The sequence below is a fragment of the Gordionus sp. m RMFG-2023 genome, chromosome 4 (assembly GCF_954871325.1).
Source record: "Gordionus sp. m RMFG-2023 chromosome 4, tfGorSpeb1-WG-v2, whole genome shotgun sequence".
Classification (NCBI taxonomy): Eukaryota; Metazoa; Nematomorpha; class Gordioida; order Chordodea; family Parachordodidae; genus Gordionus; species Gordionus sp. m RMFG-2023.
This window is the reverse complement of record NC_088778.1, coordinates 26,490,431-26,512,827: the sequence shown is the minus strand read 5'-3', so window position 1 is coordinate 26,512,827 and position 22,397 is coordinate 26,490,431. Positions and strand designations below refer to the sequence as shown.

Here is a 22,397-nt window from a genome sequence, read left to right as displayed (position 1 = left end):
ATGGATATTTATTAGCAATGCATAAAGTAAAGAGAAAAATTCACTAAATAAAATCTAAAAAAGTAAGATCAATTAATTATTGGATTAATTTATCAGCGAAGGGTATTGACTATGAATGATATTGATTTAAAAAAAACCAAAATATTAACCGATTTACATTTGTATTGGTATTGAAAACCCAAGAAACCATTGGTATTGTTGTAAGATTCCAACATGTATAGAGGAATTATCTACCCTATTTTAACATACATTTTTATTATTATTCCAACATGATTAGGTCTTTCAAATTTTAAAAATGGGCGCCATAAATGATTAATGCTTTGAGGATTAACTTAATCTCTGACACATACATTAAAAATTTTAAAAAACCATTGTGATCATCGGCTAATACGACGGGTAGTAAGCTTGAAAGGACAGAGTAATCCATACTTTCGTCCAATCCTAAGAAGGAATGGGAATGATTACTTTGATTTGCCATATTCCCATTAGAGCCATTAAGATGGCTGTTGGGATTATTAGAGGTAGTATTTCCTCCGTTGTTGAGGGAGTAAGAATTTCCGTTGTTACCTAATAAGAATAAATGTTTGTATGAGATGTGAAAAACCAATTGGTATTATGAGATTTGAAATGATATCAAAAAATGAGAATAAGTTAGAGAAAAAGAATGAAATACGTAATATAAATTTATTTCGTTTTACCAACTAATATACAAAAATATCTCTAATTTGAGAACACCAGAAAAATTAGATTTTACCCATATTAGAATTCCCGCTATATCCATTTAAGCTTCTTAGGGTAGGGCTGGAACGAGGCGTGTTACGTGGGGTGGTAAGGGGTGAGGCGAATAGGTTAAATGTAGTCGGACTAACTATCCCGCTCAGGTTTATAGGGCTGAAATTGGTGTACGAAAATACCTTGTAGAAATAATTTTATATAAAGGGAATTTGTTAAGAAACTTTTAGTTAAATAAATCTTGCTTTTCAAATAATGAACTCATCTGTTTAAACTGTAGTATAAAATCACAAGCATTTGTTAGAGGGATACTAGAGCCATGCAATACTCGGATGGAGTTGATTGTGTGAGGCGGAGGGGGGCGGGTATGTAAAAGTTTCATTAAAACGGGGGGGGCAGAACTAAAAAATTTAAATAATTTTGTTTTCCAAATGTTATTTATAAATCTAAAAAATTGTTTTCCTTGAGCTCATATTATTTCCTCGCTATGAAAGATAAATATTAATAAAAAAAATAACATACTTGATTAGGGTTAAGTAAAGACGACCCTCCAAATGGGTTATGATGAAGCGGTTGCATGTGATTCGAATTTTCTTTCAGAGAATTAAGGTTTTGGTTGCTCCCAAAGAAGGTGAGAGGATTTAACATGGTCATGGAGTTGAAATTCTCGCCGCCGTGATTAATATTGTCAGCGGCATTCCTAATTGGTCTCGATGGATAGTCTTTGCAATTGGCAAGAGAAGGTCGTTAAAAATATATACCAAGATTATGCTTAAACTTATGATAATGATCTCCTCTACAAATTTAATTTCAAACTCGTTTTTTGTTTGTTTTTAATATAATTGGGCTAGTCGGCTCAAGGGGCTTGTCGGTTCAGCGGGTTTTATTTTAAAATCAGTAATGATTATAAATTAAAATTTTGTTCTAAGAATTCTATGATATCCATATTTGGGGAAATAATTTGACGTGAAAATTACAATATTTTTATTTTACATTATTAGGTTATATTAAAATTAAAAATTAAAAATGACAAAATGGTCAATATATGAACGTTTTAGATTGATATGTAAGGCTTAAATATATGAGAAGATCATATTAGTAATATTACCACCATTGGGGTTAGTAGAATCGTGACTTGTCAGTTCAATAAATCGGTTAACTCAAGTATATAAATATTACAAATAGAAATATTTTCACCAAAAAGGATCATGAAGAAGCAATAAAATTGTATGAAAATGATATGTCATCAAGAAAAGTAACATCTATGACAGGTTAAAATATCATATTTTATAAAATTTATTAATGTAATTTTTCATGATACATTTTAATTTTAATATAATATCAGACCTATATAAATATCTTGCAAACTAAAATTTCATATATATATATATATCAGAGACCTGCAGGCCCGGCCCTAAACCCGGCTCGGCCATTTTTTAAATATACCCGGGCCGGGCCTAAAAAAATTTTTTTAAACATATCCGGGCCGGGCCTAAAAAATTTTTTTTAAAATATATCCGGGCCGGGCCTAAGATTGTTAAACCCGGGCCGGGCCTTAATATTTTTTAAAAATTTTTACATTATGAGTTAATAGTTATAAGATTATATTATATTAAAGTTATGATTAATATAATATTGGGTGATGGTTAACACTACCTAACAACCCACAGATCGATCTAATTATTAATTTCCTGCAAATTTATTTAAAGTATTAATATATTTTTTTATAATTCATATCTAAATTTTTACAACATATTTTACCAAAACAATCAAATAAAGGAATATCTTAAATAAGCCCCAATATTCAAGTATTATTAATATATTTTTTTATAATTCATATCTAAATTTTTAGAATATATTTTACCAAAACAATCAAATAAAGGAATATCACTTCTTAAAGTTTGTAATACCTTTCAAAGCGAAAAGGAGAAATAAAATTGATTTTACTTAATATAAAGCATTTTTTAATTGAAAAATTTGTTTTACACAAGTATCATTTTATTTCTCTTTTTCTCTGTCCCAAATTCAAGCAATTACGTATGTAGTCAGGGATAGAGAACTGCACGGGCTGTCCGTAGCCCGACCCGACCCGGCCCGAGCCTCGGGTCGGGTTCGGACATCAAAAAAAATTCTCGGGTTCGGGCTCGGGTCGGGTTGTAAAAGCTGTCCGACCCGAAAACCCGACCCGACCCGAAAATATATATAATAATATTAATATCTTAAATAGTTAGTATAATTTATAATATTAATTATAATTTATAATATTAATTATAAAATCATATTATTTAATATTTATCACATTTTAGGATTAAAATGTCAATCATATTAACATGTCATGTCATTATTAATTATTATTTTATAAACCTAACAACCGGATACCAAACTATTTTATTACTAAATTGTGTTTCTCGTAAATTACAAGATAAGACATATTTTATGTAAGTTTTATTTATTATTTAACTAGCCTATACATTGTCTTTTTTAACATTTGTTTTAACCCTTCACTACAAAGGTAGAAAAAACTCCCTTAACTACAAAGGTGGGGTCTATTTTACCCCAAATTTTGATTAGATATATCTCAAAACATATTAAAAATTGAGATCTAAAATTTTGAGTATATATTTAAAAAATATTGGAGATAATAAATACAAAATCTTAGATTAATATTTACTTCCAAAAAAAAGTTAGACAAAATTTTCCTAAAATTACTGAAATAAAATTTTCTTTTTCAGTACTTCCTTTAATTATTTTATTATCACTAAATAAAATTCAAAAAATTCAAATTTTATTAAATCAATGTTGAATAATGATAATTACATAAATTTTATAAAAAAATATCATATATCAAAAAAAATATTAATCATCAAATATGTAAAATTATTAAAAAATAATAATGTAAATATATATCTTAATATTATTATTGAATATTTTTTTCTTAAGAATACAGCTGGTAGATACTTTTTTGGACTTCTCTCTATGGGAGGCTGACAATGCGTATTCTGATGCTAGCGCCGAAGTTGACGAGCTAAAAAAATATCTAGATCCGAAATTATGTGTTGATGACGATAATATTTTAAAATGGTGGAAAACAAACCATTATGAGTTTCCAAATTTAAGTATTTTAGCTCTTAAATTCCTGGCTATCCCTGCTTCGTCGGCTAGCAGTGAAAGGGCGTTTTCAGCTGCTGGTAGGGCCTTTGAGGAGAGAAGGACTCGTTTAAAGCCAGATAAACTGGACGCCTCTTTATTTATATATCATAATTATTCACTTTGTGATAATTTTGATAATGATATTGATGAGGTCAATATATAATATAATATGTTCATTATATTTTTTATATATTTATTAACTTTTACATCATATCTATATTCGCATAAATGATGCTTATTATATAATCGTTATAATTTTTAAATTCGCTTGTATATTAATCGTTTTATAATATTTTTTACAAATTTTAAAAATGCAACTTAATATATATCTTGAATAGATTATGGCCGTCAAATAAACTTTTATTTAAGGTGGCTGAACTGAATAAATACACATAATTTTTTTTTTGGTTATTATAATATTAAAACTTAAATTGCAAAATTTTATTCGGGTCGGGCTCGGGTCGGGTCGGGTTGGATTAAAAAATATGTGCTCGGGCTCGGGTCGGGCTCGGACAAAAAAAAATTTAAATTCGGGCTCGGGTCGGGCTCGGGTTGCGAAAAAATTACTTTGCAGTTCTCTAGTCAGGGACAGATCGCAAAATGACGGAAAACTATATAAAAGATTATATTAAATTACAAGAGGCTCAGGAATGAAATACCATCGACCAGTCAAATTACGACTGTTTTTAAACAAACTGAATCGTTTTATGACAAATGGGGCGATGGTAATTCTGGTAATATGTCAATACCCGATGATGAATATTATAATTACATAAATAATAGATAAAACATTTAAGGTGGATAATTTGTTAGAGTGGTGGGCGGCTCATCAAAGCGAATTTCCAATTTTAGCAAAATTGGCAATTCCTGCTTCAAGTGCAAGCTGTGAGCGGAATTTTTCCACTATGAGAATTCTTGAAAAAAGAAGAAGTAATCTTCAACCTGAAAAGGTAGATATGCTTCTCTTTCTTCATGATAATTTGTGAATTTTTAATATTTGAGTATAGGGTTTCGTCAATCATGCTGGTTTTTTACTTTGCAAACTGTCAAATATTTATTGCATTTATTATATTTACCTTGAGTCATGAAAGTTTTAAATCCAACATTTTTCATTATTTTTTTTACAATATTACATAATACAATTATCTTCTTTTGTTAAAAATTTATATTATAAAATAAATTATATTAATATTGTGCAATTAGATTATATTTTCAAAATACTATTTATTATACATGCATTTTTTTAATAGCGATTTATTTTTATTTTATAAATTAAATAGTAAATTAAATACAATATATTATATTCTCAAAATATTTCCCATTTTTATAAATTAAATATTAGTTTTATTTTTTTTTAAATGTAATATAAAATATAGTATATGACAAATATTATTACCATTTTTATGAATATTAGTTTTACTTTTATAAATGCAATATAAAATATAGTATATGCTCAAAATATCCATTTTTATAAATAACAGTTTTATAATTTTTATAAATGCAATATAATATTCTCAAAATATTAGCCTTTTACATGTATTTTTTAAATAATAAGCGATAATACTTGCTGAAAAATATGGTAAAATACCTCATAGGTGAATTTTTGTATATACAGGGTCGAATATAATTTTAAAAAATTCCGAGCCGGGCCTGAAATTTTTAAATCCGGGCCGGGCCGTAAAAAATTTTTTTAAAAAATATCCGGGTTTAAATTTTTAAATCCGGGCTGGGCCGTAAAATCCGAGCCGGGCTGGGCCGTGCAAATGGTACCTCTGCAGGTCTCTGATATATATTGTGATTGACATATTAATTGATTAAATTCAAATTATAATTGTATTTAATCAATCAGATATGAACATATTATTTACCATATATAAATATTAGCCTGATAATAAAATCTATTATTTAACATGAATTATATCTAGCAAACAAAGATTTCATATATGTATCAATTGTATTGACAATATAATTTGATTCAAATTATTATGTTTAAATAGATATTTAGTTATCATAATATTTATTTTTGCCTAATAAGATTCAGTTAATGATATATATATAATTAGATTAATTTTGAGTGAACTTATTATTTATTTTACTAGGTAACCTACTAAATTTCTTAAGACATTAAAAAAAATATAAAATGGCACTATGCCCAAGATAGATCTAGATAATACACAAAAAATATTTGATGATGAGGAGGGAAATAAAATGGTTGAATATCTAATTTTATGTAGTAAAACTTTTTATGGTTTATCAGTTAAAAGGGTATTAAATAGCTGAGATTTTTACCTCATATCCATTCAAGAAGCAGCTTCTATTAAAACATCAGAATAAAAAATAAAAAAAAACACATTATCAAAATATTATAAAAGATGTTTGTATTATATTTAAACAGAACTATAAAATTTTCATAATTTTGAAGAATGGTTTCAATGCAGAATAGGTTGGGCGCATGGGTGCCAAAAAAAATTGCTATTTAATTTGTTATAATGGTAAATAGAATCTTATATAAATAAAGCATATATGAAAATCTGAAGAAATTTTTTTTTGTGTCTATAGGAAGCCTAATAAACCCTTTGATTCGACTAGCCACATCGATTATCCGACTAACTCGGGTTTGGGACTAATAAGTTCAAAATGTCACTTTTACTAAAACTTTTTTGGAGAAAAAATTCTTATATATAATAAAAATATAACAGTGTATTATTTATAGGTAAGTGTTTAAGGTATCGATTGGTATTTAAAATCTTATACGATTATTTTCGGAGCCATGATGATTTTAAATAAATTGTTCAGACTAGCCCTGGTCTTCCCTACTCTGGTCAAATAAATCCCCTTCCCTAAGGACTTTCAATTTGTAAGTATTAGTGATAATATTCCAAGATTCACATCTTCGAAACAATTTCTAATTCAGATTTTGCATCAATACAGAGAGGCAACCGATACTAAAACTAATATAAAAAAAAATTCATAGCTAATTATATGTAAGGGTCATTTTTTAAATTTTGGGCTAATTATTCATTTTTAAGTATATCGTTTAAAAATTAAATGTGCCCAGATACAGATATTAGCGATACTGTGGGTAAAGGTTGCATCTCATCTCTATTTATAAACGATAGATATTATCCTTTTCCAAATTGTAATACCTTTATCCATACCTGCTATTTCATTCGTGTAAGAGGTCGAAGAGGTCGGTGAGTCCTGCTCCATTTTGATATTAGCTTCCATATTATTAACATTATTTGCATTGTTCAGATTTAATAAAATTCCCGTCATATTTTTGCCCTTTTCTTCATTAGAAATTTTTTTTTTTAAAAAATCAAATGTCAATAGTAGGGGGGTTGTACCGACACCACTTTTTGGAGGTCGATCTGATAATAAATTGATATCGGCAAATTACCGATTCGATATCATATCTGATTTTGTATTCTGTGAGTATACTAATCGTTTTAATATTTAATGCATACATCTACTCATCAGTATAACATCTATACTTTGACTATATTACATAACAGTCAATTAAATAAATTATGATGATTAGATTAAGTTAATGTTCATGAATCTAAAAGAATCTTGTATTTTAATTGAATAAATTACTTATTTATATATAATAACATTAATCTATTTACATAATAAGAAATAAAGAAATATCAGAAACCTGCAGGCCCGGACCTAAGTCCGGCCCGAATATATAGGCCGGGCCGTATTTTTATTTTTTAACCAAATATTTGAAATCGCCATTATTAGCTATAAAAATAAAAAATAAATAAAATATAGTTATAGTTTAAAAAAAATCGGGCCGGGCCTGAAAATTTTTTTAAAAAAAGGTCCGGGCCGTACAATGGTACCTCTGCAGTTCTCTGACAAAATATTATGAAATTTGAAATAAATTTTTTTAAAGAAGCTATTTTATCTGATCGGAAAATTTTATAAAATAGACAGATAACCGATATTTTAAGAGATGAAATATCGGCCAATCCAATAAAAATATCGGCACAACCCTAGTCATAAATTTAGTTCATACACATCTTATTGAAAAAGAAGTTGTCTGCTGATAAAGACCGATTCTGAACTGGATTCATAGTGGGATCCGACCCGGAACGATTTAACAGCTGATCGATTTTTGAAATCTGTTTATGAGATCAATTTTTCTTTATTAATATTAATTTTTAATTCTATTTCATGATAATAATCTAAGAATTGTTAATTTTTAAAATAAAAAATTTGGTCTTGTTAAAAATGTTTTTTAAATCGTTCATAGCTGTTAAATCGTGTCGGATCGTATCCCGTTATGAAAGCCAGGACATACACCGGAAATAATATGGCTTTGAGAAGTAATCTTAAATGCAGTTAAAATTACGCCAATGTAAGTGAGCCACAATTTCGGCCTGCCCCAAAATTTCGAACCCAGCGAGCTAAAAGATTTTTAACTTTAGTTTTAGTGGCACAACTCAAACTTAAGAAAATATTAATCGCAAATATATAAATTAAATGCATTTTTTATAAACTGTCCAAAATCATTTTAAAATAAATTCAAAATCATAATGTTAATTTTTTTTATAAAATTATGTTTTGAAAAATGTTTTTTAAAATTTTTTTATATATAAAATGTTTAATTTTATTTATATTCACTTAAAGTTACGAAAGTTTGTGAATTTAATTTTTTGATGTAGAAAACAGCTTTTAACAAAAAGATCATTTCTATTTTATTTTTTTTATTAAAAATATCCAAATATGTAACGAATGTTTAATTTATCATTTTATTTGAATGAGATAAAAATTTTTTTATAAAAACGTTAAATTTTCCTTTGGGATCATCCATTTTGTAAATTGATTGCCCTAGGTCAGAATTATAAGGAGAAGCAAAAAATATGTAAATTATAAATAGAATTACCATTTAGGAGTCTGGATTGGTTGCTGTTGAAGTTAGAGCTCGTATTGTGATTTGAACTATTCAGGTTATTTATGGAGGATAGAGGGCGGGAGGCAATACTGCTAGGACGTTGATCGTTGTTTGAAGCGACGCGTATAATCTAATTTATTTTGGTTTTAAAAAATTATTTTTTAAAAAAAAATGGTAATTGTAAATTCTTTTTGTTTTTATGTAGGATTTTAAGAAGCGCCATATGTGGCACATTCTCAAATTATATAAATATTTTTTTTAATGATAATAATAATATCCATATAATTTTAGAGGCAATTAGACATGTGGTTGGGAGTGATGGGGTGAAAAAAAACATCAAGATGAGACCTAAAGACGAATTGAGTAATGATGATTTGAAAATGAGATAAAAAATGAGATAAAAAAAATGAGCCTCACTATTGGCGATACTCAGAATCGTGAAAAAGTAATAAAGGGATTTGATGGGAAACTGCAAAAAGTAGAGAAGATACGAAATGTGAAAATCAGATTGCTTTTATTTTTATAATTGAATAATTATGATTTTCGTTATTTTTATGCACTTAATTACAAAAAAAAGTAAGATTTTTTTCAAAATATATTATAATTCTTTATAAAAATAAAAAATGGAATGAAAATTTTCCCTCACTTTTAAAAGCAAAAAATATTATTTTTAATGAGACAAAAATTTGTCAACCTTCTAAATTTTGGTGAAGAAGAATGGCATCTTATAGTTAAAAAAAGTTTTTCGTGATTATTTCTTAAATATAGTGAGACCTTAACAAAATGGCGGACGAACCTACTCGATAGGCGGTCAAATTTTGTTGGTCAACAAATTGGAAAATCTTTATAATTAAGATGTTAAGTTGTGAATGATCAAAGATTTAAGTAATGTTTGCTCCGCGGAGGATTCATATTTTAAATCTCAATAAAAAAAAAGGAAGATGGAACCTTATTAGACTCATTTTCGTTTTGCATATTGTAATGATGATTTAGAGGTATTTCTGATTCGGGTATTGCATTATTTTTGTTAACGTTTTGTTGAGACCCACCCGGTTTGTTGTGATTGATGAAATCGTCCATACTTGTCATTTTTTCTAAAAAAAATAATAATTAAAACAAAAATGAATTGATAATTTGAAATTAGATGAATGAAGGGGTGTGACAAGTTTCCATTGATTTTAAAATTATTTGAAACCAAACCGATAGATCCATTTTCGGGAAACGAGGTCGGGCCCACTGATAAGAAAATAAAATGTGGAGCGGAAATGCTCAGATATCTAGTTAATATTTAATGGTCCATTTTGGCGGGTAAAAAGTTAAATGTATTTCTGATATAGTATAGAGTTTATATAACAGGGATGTGAACCCTTCGACAAAAGAAGGGTCCAGGTCCGGGTTCGGGTCCAGTAATAAATTTAAAAAGGACCCGGGTCCAGGGTTCGGGTTCAGGGAACATAAAAATAATGACTCAAAATAAAACTTTTTTTTTCATTCATTTTTTATTATACTTCAATATTACACATTCATAATTCAAAATGAAATAATTTATATTTTAAATATTTTATTCAATCGCAGAATCATGATATCTTCTAAACTATCATACTTCCGATTTCTACGTAAATTTGACAATATATATTTCAACGATGAAAATCCACCTTCTACACTTACTCAAAATAGATTGTCATTTTTATAATACATAAATTATTAAACTTGTGTCGCCGATACACCCATGACGATTCTAGACAAGGTATATTCTGGATATGTTAAAGAATTTTCCTCCCAGAATTTTAAAATATTTGCATCTCTATTTATTCTCTTAACTTCTGAGAACTTTTCTATTAAAGATACAATAGGTATTTTATGCTCCTTTCTATCTAATGATAATTTAATTATTTTTTTCTCTATCTAATAGTAAAATTTCCAGATCATCAATATTGTTATCATTATCATTGTTATCGCTACACGTACCCTCCAATATATTGTAAATAATAGAGTTTTGGGTATGCCATAAATCCAGCTCAATACTAAATAAAACTTGATATCGAGAGTCTAAATATATTGAAGCATATGTTGCTATCTAATTTTCATATTTTCTAATACTTTATATGAAAAAGAACTTGTAAATCTTTCTAACTCTAATCGAAATCTTATCCATATGCCATAAAAATCCGATAAACATAACTGTTCTGCTTGCAATCTTAATGTAGTTATTTTTAAAGGAACTAACATACTAGTAAGGTCTTTTATTTAATTCCAATCATCTTCCGACAAAATGACTTCACATGCTCCTATAATAAAATCATTACAGAAATCTTTCAAACTTATTAATAGCTCTAGCATCCTACAAATAGAGGACCAACGTGTTGTGCAATCTAATATTGCCATTTGCCTTTTCATAGATTTTAATATTCTTACAATTGTGGGAGTTCTTAAATATTTTACAACATCCCTTGCTTTATCAATTATAGTTTTAAAGTGATTATTTTTTAGGAAATCATTAATAGCCAATTGTAGCGTATGGGCTGCACATCTGATACAGTTTATTTTTGTGGAGAAATCTTTTATTATTTCCAGTAAATCAATTTCATTTATGTCCTCATAATTATTATCATCTATATCATCCATTTCTTCCAGTGAACATTCTAATAATTTGATTGATTTTACTAGATTAGCACCATTATCTGTAGTAATTGTATAAACGTTTCTTATAGGAATATGAAATTTATTTAATGTTTCTAATATCATTCTTTCTATATTTTCAGAAGTTGAACTCTCTTTAATCTCCTTCATAGCTAAATTTCTTAATATTATATTATTTCCTTTTATATACTGTATATTTATTCCTAGAATATTTCTCCCTAATCTTTGGGCGGAATCAATTTTTAATGAAATTAATTTGTTTTTTGTTTCTTTTATTATTTTTGCTTGTATTTTTTTCTATTCATTATAAAATATTATTATTAACACTAGAAAATAATTTATGGTATCAATATCAATCTATAAATAAAATAAAATGAAGTCCAGGAAGAAAAACGCGAAGATAAAATTCCACGAAAAAAATTAATAAAATTATAAAAATTTTATATTATTTTTTAAAAATAATATTTTTACATTATTTTTTTTAAAAAAAAATTTTTATGTTAAAAATTTTTTCCCTTGGACCCTCCCCTTTTTAAAAGGGTTCGGGTTCAAGTTTACATTCCTGGTATATATATTAGTTATCTGCATCGGGCCTAATTCCCCAAGCCTGGCCCAAGATTTAATATAAATATTAGGCCCAGCCCGGCTAGACCAGGTCTCTAATATATATATTTATATATATGTATTAAAAAAATAACTATTTGGAGATGAAGAGAGATTATTATTGTTAGCTTGTTGTATGTTGCTCCTTCCCAGCATATTGTCTTCCCTAGTGTAACCATCCATTAGGGAATGATGTGGTTGATGATTATTATTATTGTCAAGGCTATTATGGTTCTGGGGTTGATTTTGAGGCAAAGACCTTCTGCTAGTATCGTTGGTTTGGGACAGATACGGGTTATTACCACTCAGGGGGGCATCGAACGAGGAAAAATGTTGGTGCTGTTTGTTAAGGAAATCTTTTAATATTCATATTAAAATAATAAATAAATGGCAAAATTTTGTAAATATAATGCTAAAATCAAATCAATAATTAAACAAAATTAAAAAAAGAAAAGATTAAAATGCCACAAAAGTCAATTACTATAAGTTCGACCTGGCCCGGCCAGCGAAAAAATATTTTTGGGCTCTAACACAAAGTTTCGAATATGTTTAAAGGCTGATACTAAATTTATTCGACTTCCAGGGGCCGGATGTACAAAAAATGTTTTAAAGATCGGGTAAAAAAATATTTACAAGCCGGGCAGGCCCGAACACCCCGGAAAAAAATTTCCATGGCTAATTCAGACCGCCTCGGCCTTTAGTTCTATCTCATTAAGATTTTCCTATTAAAAATAAAATACTATATACATGGTTCGCCAAAAAACGTGAGATAAAGCGTGAGAAAAAGGTGTGCTTTTTCTTAATTTTTTCAAAATCGTGAGTTAAAAATTAGGCATAAAATAATGAGAATGACGATCAAATCGTAACTTTTGGCAACTCTTAATACACTATATAAATATAAATACCGTTGGTTATGAAAATATTGTTAGGTCTCCAAACGTTAGAGTTCTCTATATTACTAAGCAGCTGACTAGAGTGAGCCGCCGAGGCCTGGTTACTGAGGTACTCGTCGATAATACTCATTGAATTAGAACTCCGTTTCTGACCTCTTTTAGAGATGGTATTGTTACTTTTTGTTTATATATATAATAAATTTTTTTAATATATATATCCTAAAATTATATATATAATCCAATTAAATGATAGAGGTAAATATTATTTATTATAAAAAACTAATTTGTTTTTGGATATTAGATATTATAATAGTTTTTTACATTTTATAAAATAGGTCATTTTTGTATTTGTTTAAATTCGATTTGTTCGAAGATAATTTTATTTAAAAGGGATAATAGAAAACTAAAGACGAATTAAAGAATAATTGCCTTTCGTTAGGCCTCGTTTATAGTAAGCGGTATACACAATGTTTAACTATATAACATATACTATCGTTTTAGAATAAATTATGCATCGCCTCAGAGATATGGAGATATTTCGCGCTTACTATAGATGAGGCAGACCTTAACTCTTCGATAATTTTTTTTATATTATAAATCTGCAAAGGGATTCTATTTCGATTTTAATCGATGGCTGATGAATGATTTTTTTTACATATAAATATAACCAAAATAATTTGATTACTCAAAAAAACAAGCCCGAATTCGGGTGTTGGTATGGTATTTGCGTTTAGAAATCATTAACAAAAATGAAAGCTCTAATTATAATCAATATAAAAATTATAAAAAATATTCACATATCACACGATTACTCCAAATAACATATGTTATTAAATGACGTAATATATATTTTTTTCAAAATAATTAAAAATTTTAAAAAATAAAACCTTAAATGAAATATTAAAAATGGTTAAAAAAACATAATCCTTTTTTTCTTCTTCGTTTAGGTATGCATATGTTAGCTTCAATATTTTTTTCGTTCAATGCGTTATTTATTTTTCAACTTTCAGGTCTCCTTTATTAATAACGTGATATCGCGGAAGCAATGCGTAAATCATTGCTAAACGACATAGCTTTATAAATGTAACATTATGTATTTTGTAAACTAGGCATAGTTTTAGCAACATCCGGTATTTAGTGCTTACCATAGACCTAATCATATCTCGCATTTCAGTAAAATCAGATTTTTAAATTCAATTGAAGAAAAAAAACAGAAAATAAATAAACAAGGGAAAATATATCTTCCTGTACTTGTTAGACATTTGTTGTTGTTGCTGCATGGCGCCACCGGGTTGTTGCCCCTTAATCCCATTGTTTTGCATATTATTGGTAGCCATGTTGGTAGCCCCATTGTCTTTCGGCTTATAAATATTAGTCCCGCCATTATTGTAGACTTGCTGAATGCTGGCGCCGACGTTTTCGTGTATCTTTGAGAGCAGCATCTGTCTCTGCAAAAGTTTGTTGACGTCGCCCTTTTCGACTTTGACGGTGTGGGCGAAAGAGTTGAGGGGAACATTATTATTGTTGTTGTGATTATTATTCAAATAGTGATTATTCGATTGACTCAAGCCAGGGCGGGTGTTATTTTGTCCGTGGGGATGTATGTTGTATTTGTGGTTCATTATTATGTTGTTTACCATAGAGAGCCCATTTGTGAGGTTATTGGAACCGCTGCCTAAAATTGATTCTGTAAAAAAAATAAAAAATAAATTGTCAAATAAAGCACTCCGATTCTCGGCAGACGATAGGTATATATATATATGAAAATAGTTATGAACTTAATGTATAAAAATATAAATGGCCACGTAATATTAGACCTCATTATTAAAGTTACCAGGTCAAATCTTTTAACTTACGCGTGAGAATAATGTATCAAATTTTTTTTGTTTACCTGAACATAATTCGGCCAATTCGTTTGCCGTAAAGGGGCCAGTTTGATAAACCACTGGATCCAAACAATGAAAGGAACATCTACAGGTTAATAATGCTTCTGAAGGTGTTGGAAAGTTGTATTTGTGTTTATTTAAAAATACATTTTTGGAAATTGAATAAAATTTATATAATCTGGGAGTTTGGTTTAGATCGATAGCCAAAAGTGGTCAAGATAAAAAATTTAAGACAAAGAAGATCTTATTTTTTTAAAGCTGTTCCACCAAAAAATATTCGTCCAAAATTGATCCGTGTAAATACCAAATCGGTAATAGATAAAAATTTTAGCGATAATTTATGGATCGGCACTTATTTTTTATAGGAAAAAAAGCCAATCTAAAAAAAATTAAATAAACTTAATAAGGAATTTATTATATAAAAATAAGTGGATAACAAATAAAGTAGTAAAAACAGAAATTAATACAAACTGTGCTGCTCGGGATTAACTATGACGTTAGAAGATTCGGTGACTATTTTTTGACAGGTAGGACAAAAATCGCACAGGGGTTCTTTATAATGAATGTATGTATTTTTAAAAAAATAAAATAATAACAATTTCAATAACGTCTTAAATTATTAGGAAATCTTCTTTTTTAAAAAATAACCAATACCGTGAACGGAGACGATATTTGCCAAATACAGATCGAGTTCGCGAATGACGACGTTGATATGATAAGGGTTAACACACAGTGCCGAAAGTCGGCATTCTCCTCCATTTTTGGAGAGCCTTTCACCGTCGGTACTTTCCAGAGGGATGGCCCTGAAGAGAATCACCATTACGAGGTCTAGCCTCCAAACCTTATCGGCTTGCCTTAGGCAGTCTATGCGCCTCATCTTACCTAATTTATTAATTTTATTTTTGCAAATATGAATCGTATTTTAAAGAGGTAGTTGTACCCTTCTGATCCGGGTTACTTAAGAAGCATTTCCCTTTGGGACTCTGCCGGCCTGTGAGGCACATTACGAAATCTTCCCGGCTTTCGGCGGTTATATCCTTGCGCAGTTTACCCAGCAAACGCACAGCCCATTTAAGCTTGGCTTCACGCGTTTCGCCCTTTTAGTGCATGTTTTCATAATGATATATTATAAAATGTGGAATGGGAGTAGTGATAGTAGTTTTAGTTTTAAATGACTGCAATGTTTAACCCATCTCGTCTAGTGTCAATCAAAAATAAGAGAAGATGACGAATAATATTTATAAAACAGGGATATAGAACACTATAATATTCATCCTGTGATTTTTTTAAAATCTCATCTTCCTAGTGTGGTATAATGAATTAGGTTACAAACTTTTATTTTTTTAAATTAATTTCTTCGTCGTAGGTTGACTAGTGACTAAGCGAAATAAATGTTTTCTTTTATTAATTAAATAGGTTAAGTTTTTATCAACTTCTTTTCGTTTATTATTAACTTCTTTTAATTTATTTTTAATTTTCAACAAAAATGAAGAAAAATAATCTAAAAAAAGACGGTTATTCTATAATAAAATAAAATTTTAAATCTAATTTTAATAACTGAATCAATAAATCTTATTCTAAAAATTAAATGGGGAAAAATTAACGCCGATTTAATAAATCATCATCCTTACCCTACGTTCACAGTTATCGCGAAACCGAGGTGCAGTACGCAAAATATGATATAAATATAATAATTTTACATTCATTTTTGTATTACTTCGCTGCGATTATGCGCTAACTGTGATAACAGGGTTAGGAAGCGTTCCTCACAAACATAGGCGTACCCAGGAATTTACTATATGGAGAGGGGGGGGGCACTATTAGGCTGTTTTATATCATAAATGTTATTGGATATCTTAAGGTTCACTTATTGTTATTGTAGGCCTTTGGCTATATTATATTTTTGTAAATAATTTTGGGTTTTCATTTAATTTTCTAAAAATTTTAAATTATAGTAGTTATTTTAAAAAAATTATTAACTTTCATTAGTTTTTCTTTTAAATTCTTTTTTATAACGATATATTGTATACATTTTTTGGGGAGAGGGGTTGAGGAGGGGGGGGGAGTGTAGGGAGTAAATTGTCATAAGTTTAAATGATATTTATGATATTTACGAAAACAAGCAATTGTGCGAATAATGTATTTAGTATTACGATTAGGTCCATATTCAAAAAAGAATACGAATGTAATTATTCGTAATCGATTCCTTTAAACAAATCGAATAATTTTATATTCGCATTCAAATCAATAATATAATTTTTTACTATTCTTATTGATTGAAATAATGTCAAATAATTCATTATTTGATTCATTTTTGAATGAGTCTAATTACGATATAAATATCTAATAACTTAGGCCAGTTACGTCTTTAATATCGTATCGCTTACGAAAAGTAAATCCGCTTTGAAAAATTTTTTTTATTAATAAAGAAAAAGATCAACCGTGATCTTAGAACAGAGACCTGCCTCTGTTTGGGTTAGCTCTAACCGGTTTTAATCTGGGTCATGATGAACCCGCGTGGCGTAGAAGAAAATGGTGGGCATGCAATTGAGATATAAAGTTTATGAAAAAAATCGTTCCTAACTGCCCTTTCTGGTTTAAAATCATAAAATTTTAATTTGGCCCTAAACCTGCAATTGTTCCTTGCATATCTCTTCTTCCTCGACGGACATACGCTTTTCATGTTTTTTGAAGTATTTCCTCTTAGCGGCTTGTAAGTTGAACCAGGTGTAAGCGAAAGATTTAACGTGTGGTAGTAAAGCTTCTATAAACGGATGAACATCATCCTATAAACAAAAAAAAACAATTATAATTTTAAATTAAAGTGATAACTAATGAGGCATAATTTTAACAGTAATTATTATTTTCCCCACAATTACACGAAATATATTCTTTTTAAATGTATCTATAGTAAACTATAAAGAGGGGAAGGGAGGGCTTTAATGAGACTTTATAAAAAAATCTAGTGCTACTACAGTTACTTTTTCAAAAAAGTAGTAGCGGCGCCGCTGGCTACCATAACCTACATTCACTAAGGCGAATTATACATACGGTATTTTTGTACTATACGGCGCGAATTAGCGCTAACTGCAAATGAGTGATTATTTTGAATTCACTGTTAATATGAAATCGAGGTGAAGTATACAAAATGTATTCGAGTATTTCTATATACTTCGCCGCGAATTCGCGCTAACGGGGAATGAAGGGTTATAGCCCAAAATAAAAATGTCTTTGTGCCAAGAAATATTTTCTAATCTCCCCTCCACTCTTCTGTCTATGTAAACACTATTTCTAAGCATTAGTAAAGTAAAATTAAATTATTTTAAATTATATTAAAAAAGTTTCTCAAAGGTATATTATATACATCATGAAAAGGGAATAGCTATTTTGGCTGAACCTAAATGGCTTAATGGATGGAGTTTGATTGTAACTATATTTAAATCAATAAGAATATTCACATAATATAACCAAGACCAATCCAATCCCCCCCCCCTCTAATAGGATATAAATGGTAATCGAAGTGATTTATTCTTAGCCATTTTCAGAATAAACGCTAAAAAATGAATGATAATTTTGCTAATATCTATATTATAAATCAGTAATTAATTGTTTAATTTTTATTACTTTTTCGTCATTTAAATCAAATTCAAAATGCGAATATTTTGTAAAAAAGTTATTAAAAATATCTAGAAACAAAAATATAGCAGCTTTAGCTGTATATGTTTTGATTCAATTTTTACGTTTTTTATGTAATTATAAATTTTTAGATGATTATTAACAGGGGATACAAAGCCATAATATTTTAAAGATTCTCTTCTGTCAAATTATCTATAAGTTGTGAGAATATATTTTATGACCGAAAACACTTCTATATGCTGGCTTGACCGTTTAAATATCAATAAACAAAAATATTTAAAAAATAAACGGTACTTATAGTCAAAGAGTTAAAATATCAAATGGTTCAACCCAGTTAACAGGAATTTTAAAGGCTTGAATGACTTTTTTATTCCGGTTCGGTAAATAATAACGTGAATACCGGTTCAGATTGAATCACTGATTAATGATTATTATAATCAGTGATGCCGATGAAGAGTAAACAATCAATACAGATGTTTGGTTGAATTAACAATGAGTTTTAATAAATGATTTTCAATTTTGACATTATGCACTAGTGATCTGCATCGGGCCTAACTATTAAAGCCCAGCTCGGCCTGATATTTTTTTAAAAAATTTGTCCTGTCGACCCGATCCCGAACAATTTTTTTTTTATTTATCCCGAAAAACCCGACCGGAATTAAGAATTATTTGATTTATAAAAAATTCTACAAATAAAAAATTTAGCGCCTTGTTTCTTGCAAGAATTTTAAAATATATCAATTTATTTGACAAAATGTAATGATATCATATTTATAAATTTAAGCCTGACCCAACCCAATAATCAAAATTATTTTTAACGTTAGATCTCTATTATGAATACCTTGAATATATGATTATAACAAAAAGTATCTTAATTGTATTTTTGAGAGAAAATATATACAGATACATTCGTAGGAAAAATATCAGTAAATACACTTTATTAAGCCACATACCTGTTATAACATTTTTTTTTTAAATCTTGCAACAAATCTGTTTTGGGACAGATGACTCTGCGAAAGCCCAAACACTAATTTGTAAAAAAACGGGTGAATAATAATCTCAAACACAAAATAATTCTAATGTTCAAATAATAGTTTTATTTCGGAGTTCTCTTATCTTATCGGTTGGATAATGAAATGAGCGATTCAATAAGAGGGAAAAGAAATTTTAGAAAAATCAATCAATGGTTAAGGGAATACGGGAGGACAGAAGAGGGTAAATTTTTTTTAACCTAAAACTCACCCATGGTAGTATCTCTGGTTTTGCGGCCTAACATATATATAAAAAATTGCATCCAACACATAAGGTTATCATGGGAATCATCTTAATAAAAACGCCATGCGCACTAATATATCTTCTTGCCTTATATGCTCGGTAAGAGTTCTGACCTTATAACTTTTTTATCATCGTATAAAAATTAAGAATTGCAAATAACAATAAATAAATAATATTTTTCCAATTAATTTGTTTTTTTCTTTCTAAAAAATAATCGTTCAAAAAATTTTAAAAATAAACCATATGATGAAATTAAAATCTATTTATAATCTAGCGAGTCATGATATATAAATATAAAACAAGTCTAAACCCAATCTATTATTATCGTGGATATTTTTATAAAAAAATTGCTTGCTAAACACGTGATTTATCTGAATTCCTAATTGGCCTTTATCAAGAAAGTTAATAACAAAAGTCCGGAAAGGACAGAAAACCCCTTTCGAACCGGAATTAAATCTCAGTTTGAAAAAAAAATTCCATTTTATTTTCCTAATGAAAAATTCTCCAGCGTTCCCTAAGAACCCTTCTAGTCTGCTCGAACCCGGTAGGTTCTAGATTAAAAAATTCGAGTCGGGCTTGGTGTAAAAATTTCCGGTCCAGCCGAGCTTGGTCCAAAAAATATTTACCTTGTATCGAAGTTTTGGAAAAAAAAATTCGATACAGGTAGTGTTTTACGACTCTTTTTTTAAAAACCCAATTTAGTTTTTAAAAAAATACACAAAGCTTGGAGATTTGACTCATAGATGGCAGAAAGCTTAGAAAATCTATAAACAAAGCTCGAGGCGTTTGGCTAAAATTTTTGATTCAAAATAGGCCTAAATCGTGCCGTTTCGACACAAATTTTGCCACCACAATTTAATATAAAAAAAAATTAGCAGCTGATTTTAGATTCACGCCATTTTTTCTAAAAATATTTTTTTTTATAAAAGCCGCTGATTTAGGATTAATCACATAAATTTCCCGCCATTTTTGAAAAACATTTCGTCATAAAAAAATAAAAGAAAAACAATTTATTATATAATAATTATTATTTATTATTAATTTTTTAAAAAAAAATTACTCTCTTGTTTACACCGAATAAAATAAATAAAATAGAGTTGTTTTGGTTCATAATTATTTTATTTTTTTAATTTTCAAGGTTGATGTCAAATTTTTTTTTATTTTATAATATAATTTTTACAAAAAAAAAACATAATTATTAGGAAAAATATATACAATAAATTTGGGGGAAATTTTTTTTTTATTTTTGCAAAAACAAGCTTGTCTAATTAGAGCTCTTTTAATTTGTTTGGTCACATTGGCATAGTGCTTTTTTTTCTCTAACTCTCTTCAATTTTATTTTTTTCTTCTAAGTTGTGGCTCGTTCATGGAACCTTTCCGAACTGGAACACGTTCTAGACCCAAAGTTCTCGCCTGAAAACTAATAATTTTTTTAGCCGGTTCGGATCCGGTAACTAGTGTTGTTAACGGCTTGATCCGATTTTTAAAAACGGTTATCTCATATTTTAGCTACAAAAAAATATATCGCCCTAAGTCTTTTTCCTAATATATGTCCAAACATTTATGAGCGAAATATTCAGGATTAACCGGTAACGTCGGTTCCCTTCACGATTCCTGCGTTTTTCTAAAAATAGAGGTTCTAGAAGTCACATCTTAATCCGTTAATTTATCGCGATTAAAATCCTCTAATCCGGCGAACAAATTGCGAATTTTTTTAATATTATTTATGTGTGAATGCGCTCGCAAAGTGAACGAGAAAAAAAAAAGAAACATTTTAAAAAAATATATGTATTATATTTAAATTAAAATAAATATTAAATTTCACGTTCAAGGTCCAATTTATAAATAATATAAAAATTAGAAAATAATAATATACTTAACTTATATTACTAAAAAAAACTTATATTTTATTATAGAGTAAAACTTGCCTAATTTTGGCTCTTGATAATCCAGACAACTCCCTAATTTGACAAAAACTTTGAAATAAATTCCTATTAACTACTAAAAGTCTTAATAAATTGGGCAAATGTCTATGTCATCCTTGCCCCAACGGTGCCCAAATGAGACAGTTTTTATTATAGTAATTGTGAACTGACGGTATCAATTCTAATCTACGTATTTAGCAAATATCGATAAATTCTATATTATTTTTTTCAGCTTTTACCCTTGAACTCAACAATTTGTGTTTTTTTTATAATTATTATATCAATTTATAAATGTTTTTATTTCTGATTATTAAAATAAATCAATAATCGATAAATGGGATTTGGGGGGGGGGAGGGGAGGAGAGTAGGGGGATTAAAATTATTTCCTCTCAGACACTAAAAATTTTAGCAAAATTTAAGTCTCCCCAACCTCAAATACCCGTAATTTTGAAGTTAATTGAAGAAAAAAAAAATTTTATAACGGAAATAGTAGATTGTTTTAATTAAAATTGAAAGTAATAAAATTTTATTTCCGAAAATAATCAACAAAATTTGAAATGCGCCCAAATTCTTTTATATCAACATAAAACATAATAACACAGAACATATCTTTATATATAAAAAATATGATATATATTTTCTTACTTTACGTAAAGGAAATGAACTGAAATTTATTTTTTAGTTGAGTATAAAGATTTCTAAGCGGAGGGGGAAAAACTAAGGATCAGCTGATCCATTTTAACCCGGGCTATTT

At 28.5% G+C, this 22,397-nt stretch overlaps 1 protein-coding gene across 4 annotated transcripts in view; it reads right to left on the bottom strand.

The window, feature by feature from the left end:
- The window catches only part of LOC135928525 (putative uncharacterized protein DDB_G0286901), a 30,631-nt gene that overhangs the window by 3,463 nt on the left and 4,771 nt on the right, over positions 1–22,397 (bottom strand). For 2 of the 4 annotated variants that reach the window (XM_065464982.1, XM_065464981.1), the window contains exons 2-15: positions 17,438–17,593; positions 15,748–15,904; positions 15,462–15,689; positions 15,279–15,359; positions 14,813–14,911; positions 14,173–14,608; positions 12,934–13,097; positions 12,124–12,384; positions 9,734–9,879; positions 8,777–8,915; positions 7,029–7,172; positions 1,255–1,454; positions 755–914; positions 370–567 (exon numbers count right to left, since the gene is read on the bottom strand). In XM_065464982.1, coding sequence (XP_065321054.1) covers positions 370–567; positions 755–914; positions 1,255–1,454; positions 7,029–7,172; positions 8,777–8,915; positions 9,734–9,879; positions 12,124–12,384; positions 12,934–13,097; positions 14,173–14,608; positions 14,813–14,911; positions 15,279–15,359; positions 15,462–15,689; positions 15,748–15,904; positions 17,438–17,593 — 2,569 coding nt within the window. The remainder of the gene's footprint in view (positions 1–369; positions 568–754; positions 915–1,254; positions 1,455–7,028; positions 7,173–8,776; positions 8,916–9,733; positions 9,880–12,123; positions 12,385–12,933; positions 13,098–14,172; positions 14,609–14,812; positions 14,912–15,278; positions 15,360–15,461; positions 15,690–15,747; positions 15,905–17,437; positions 17,594–22,397) is intronic. The other 2 variants (XM_065464983.1, XM_065464984.1) reach the window with 2 other exon arrangements.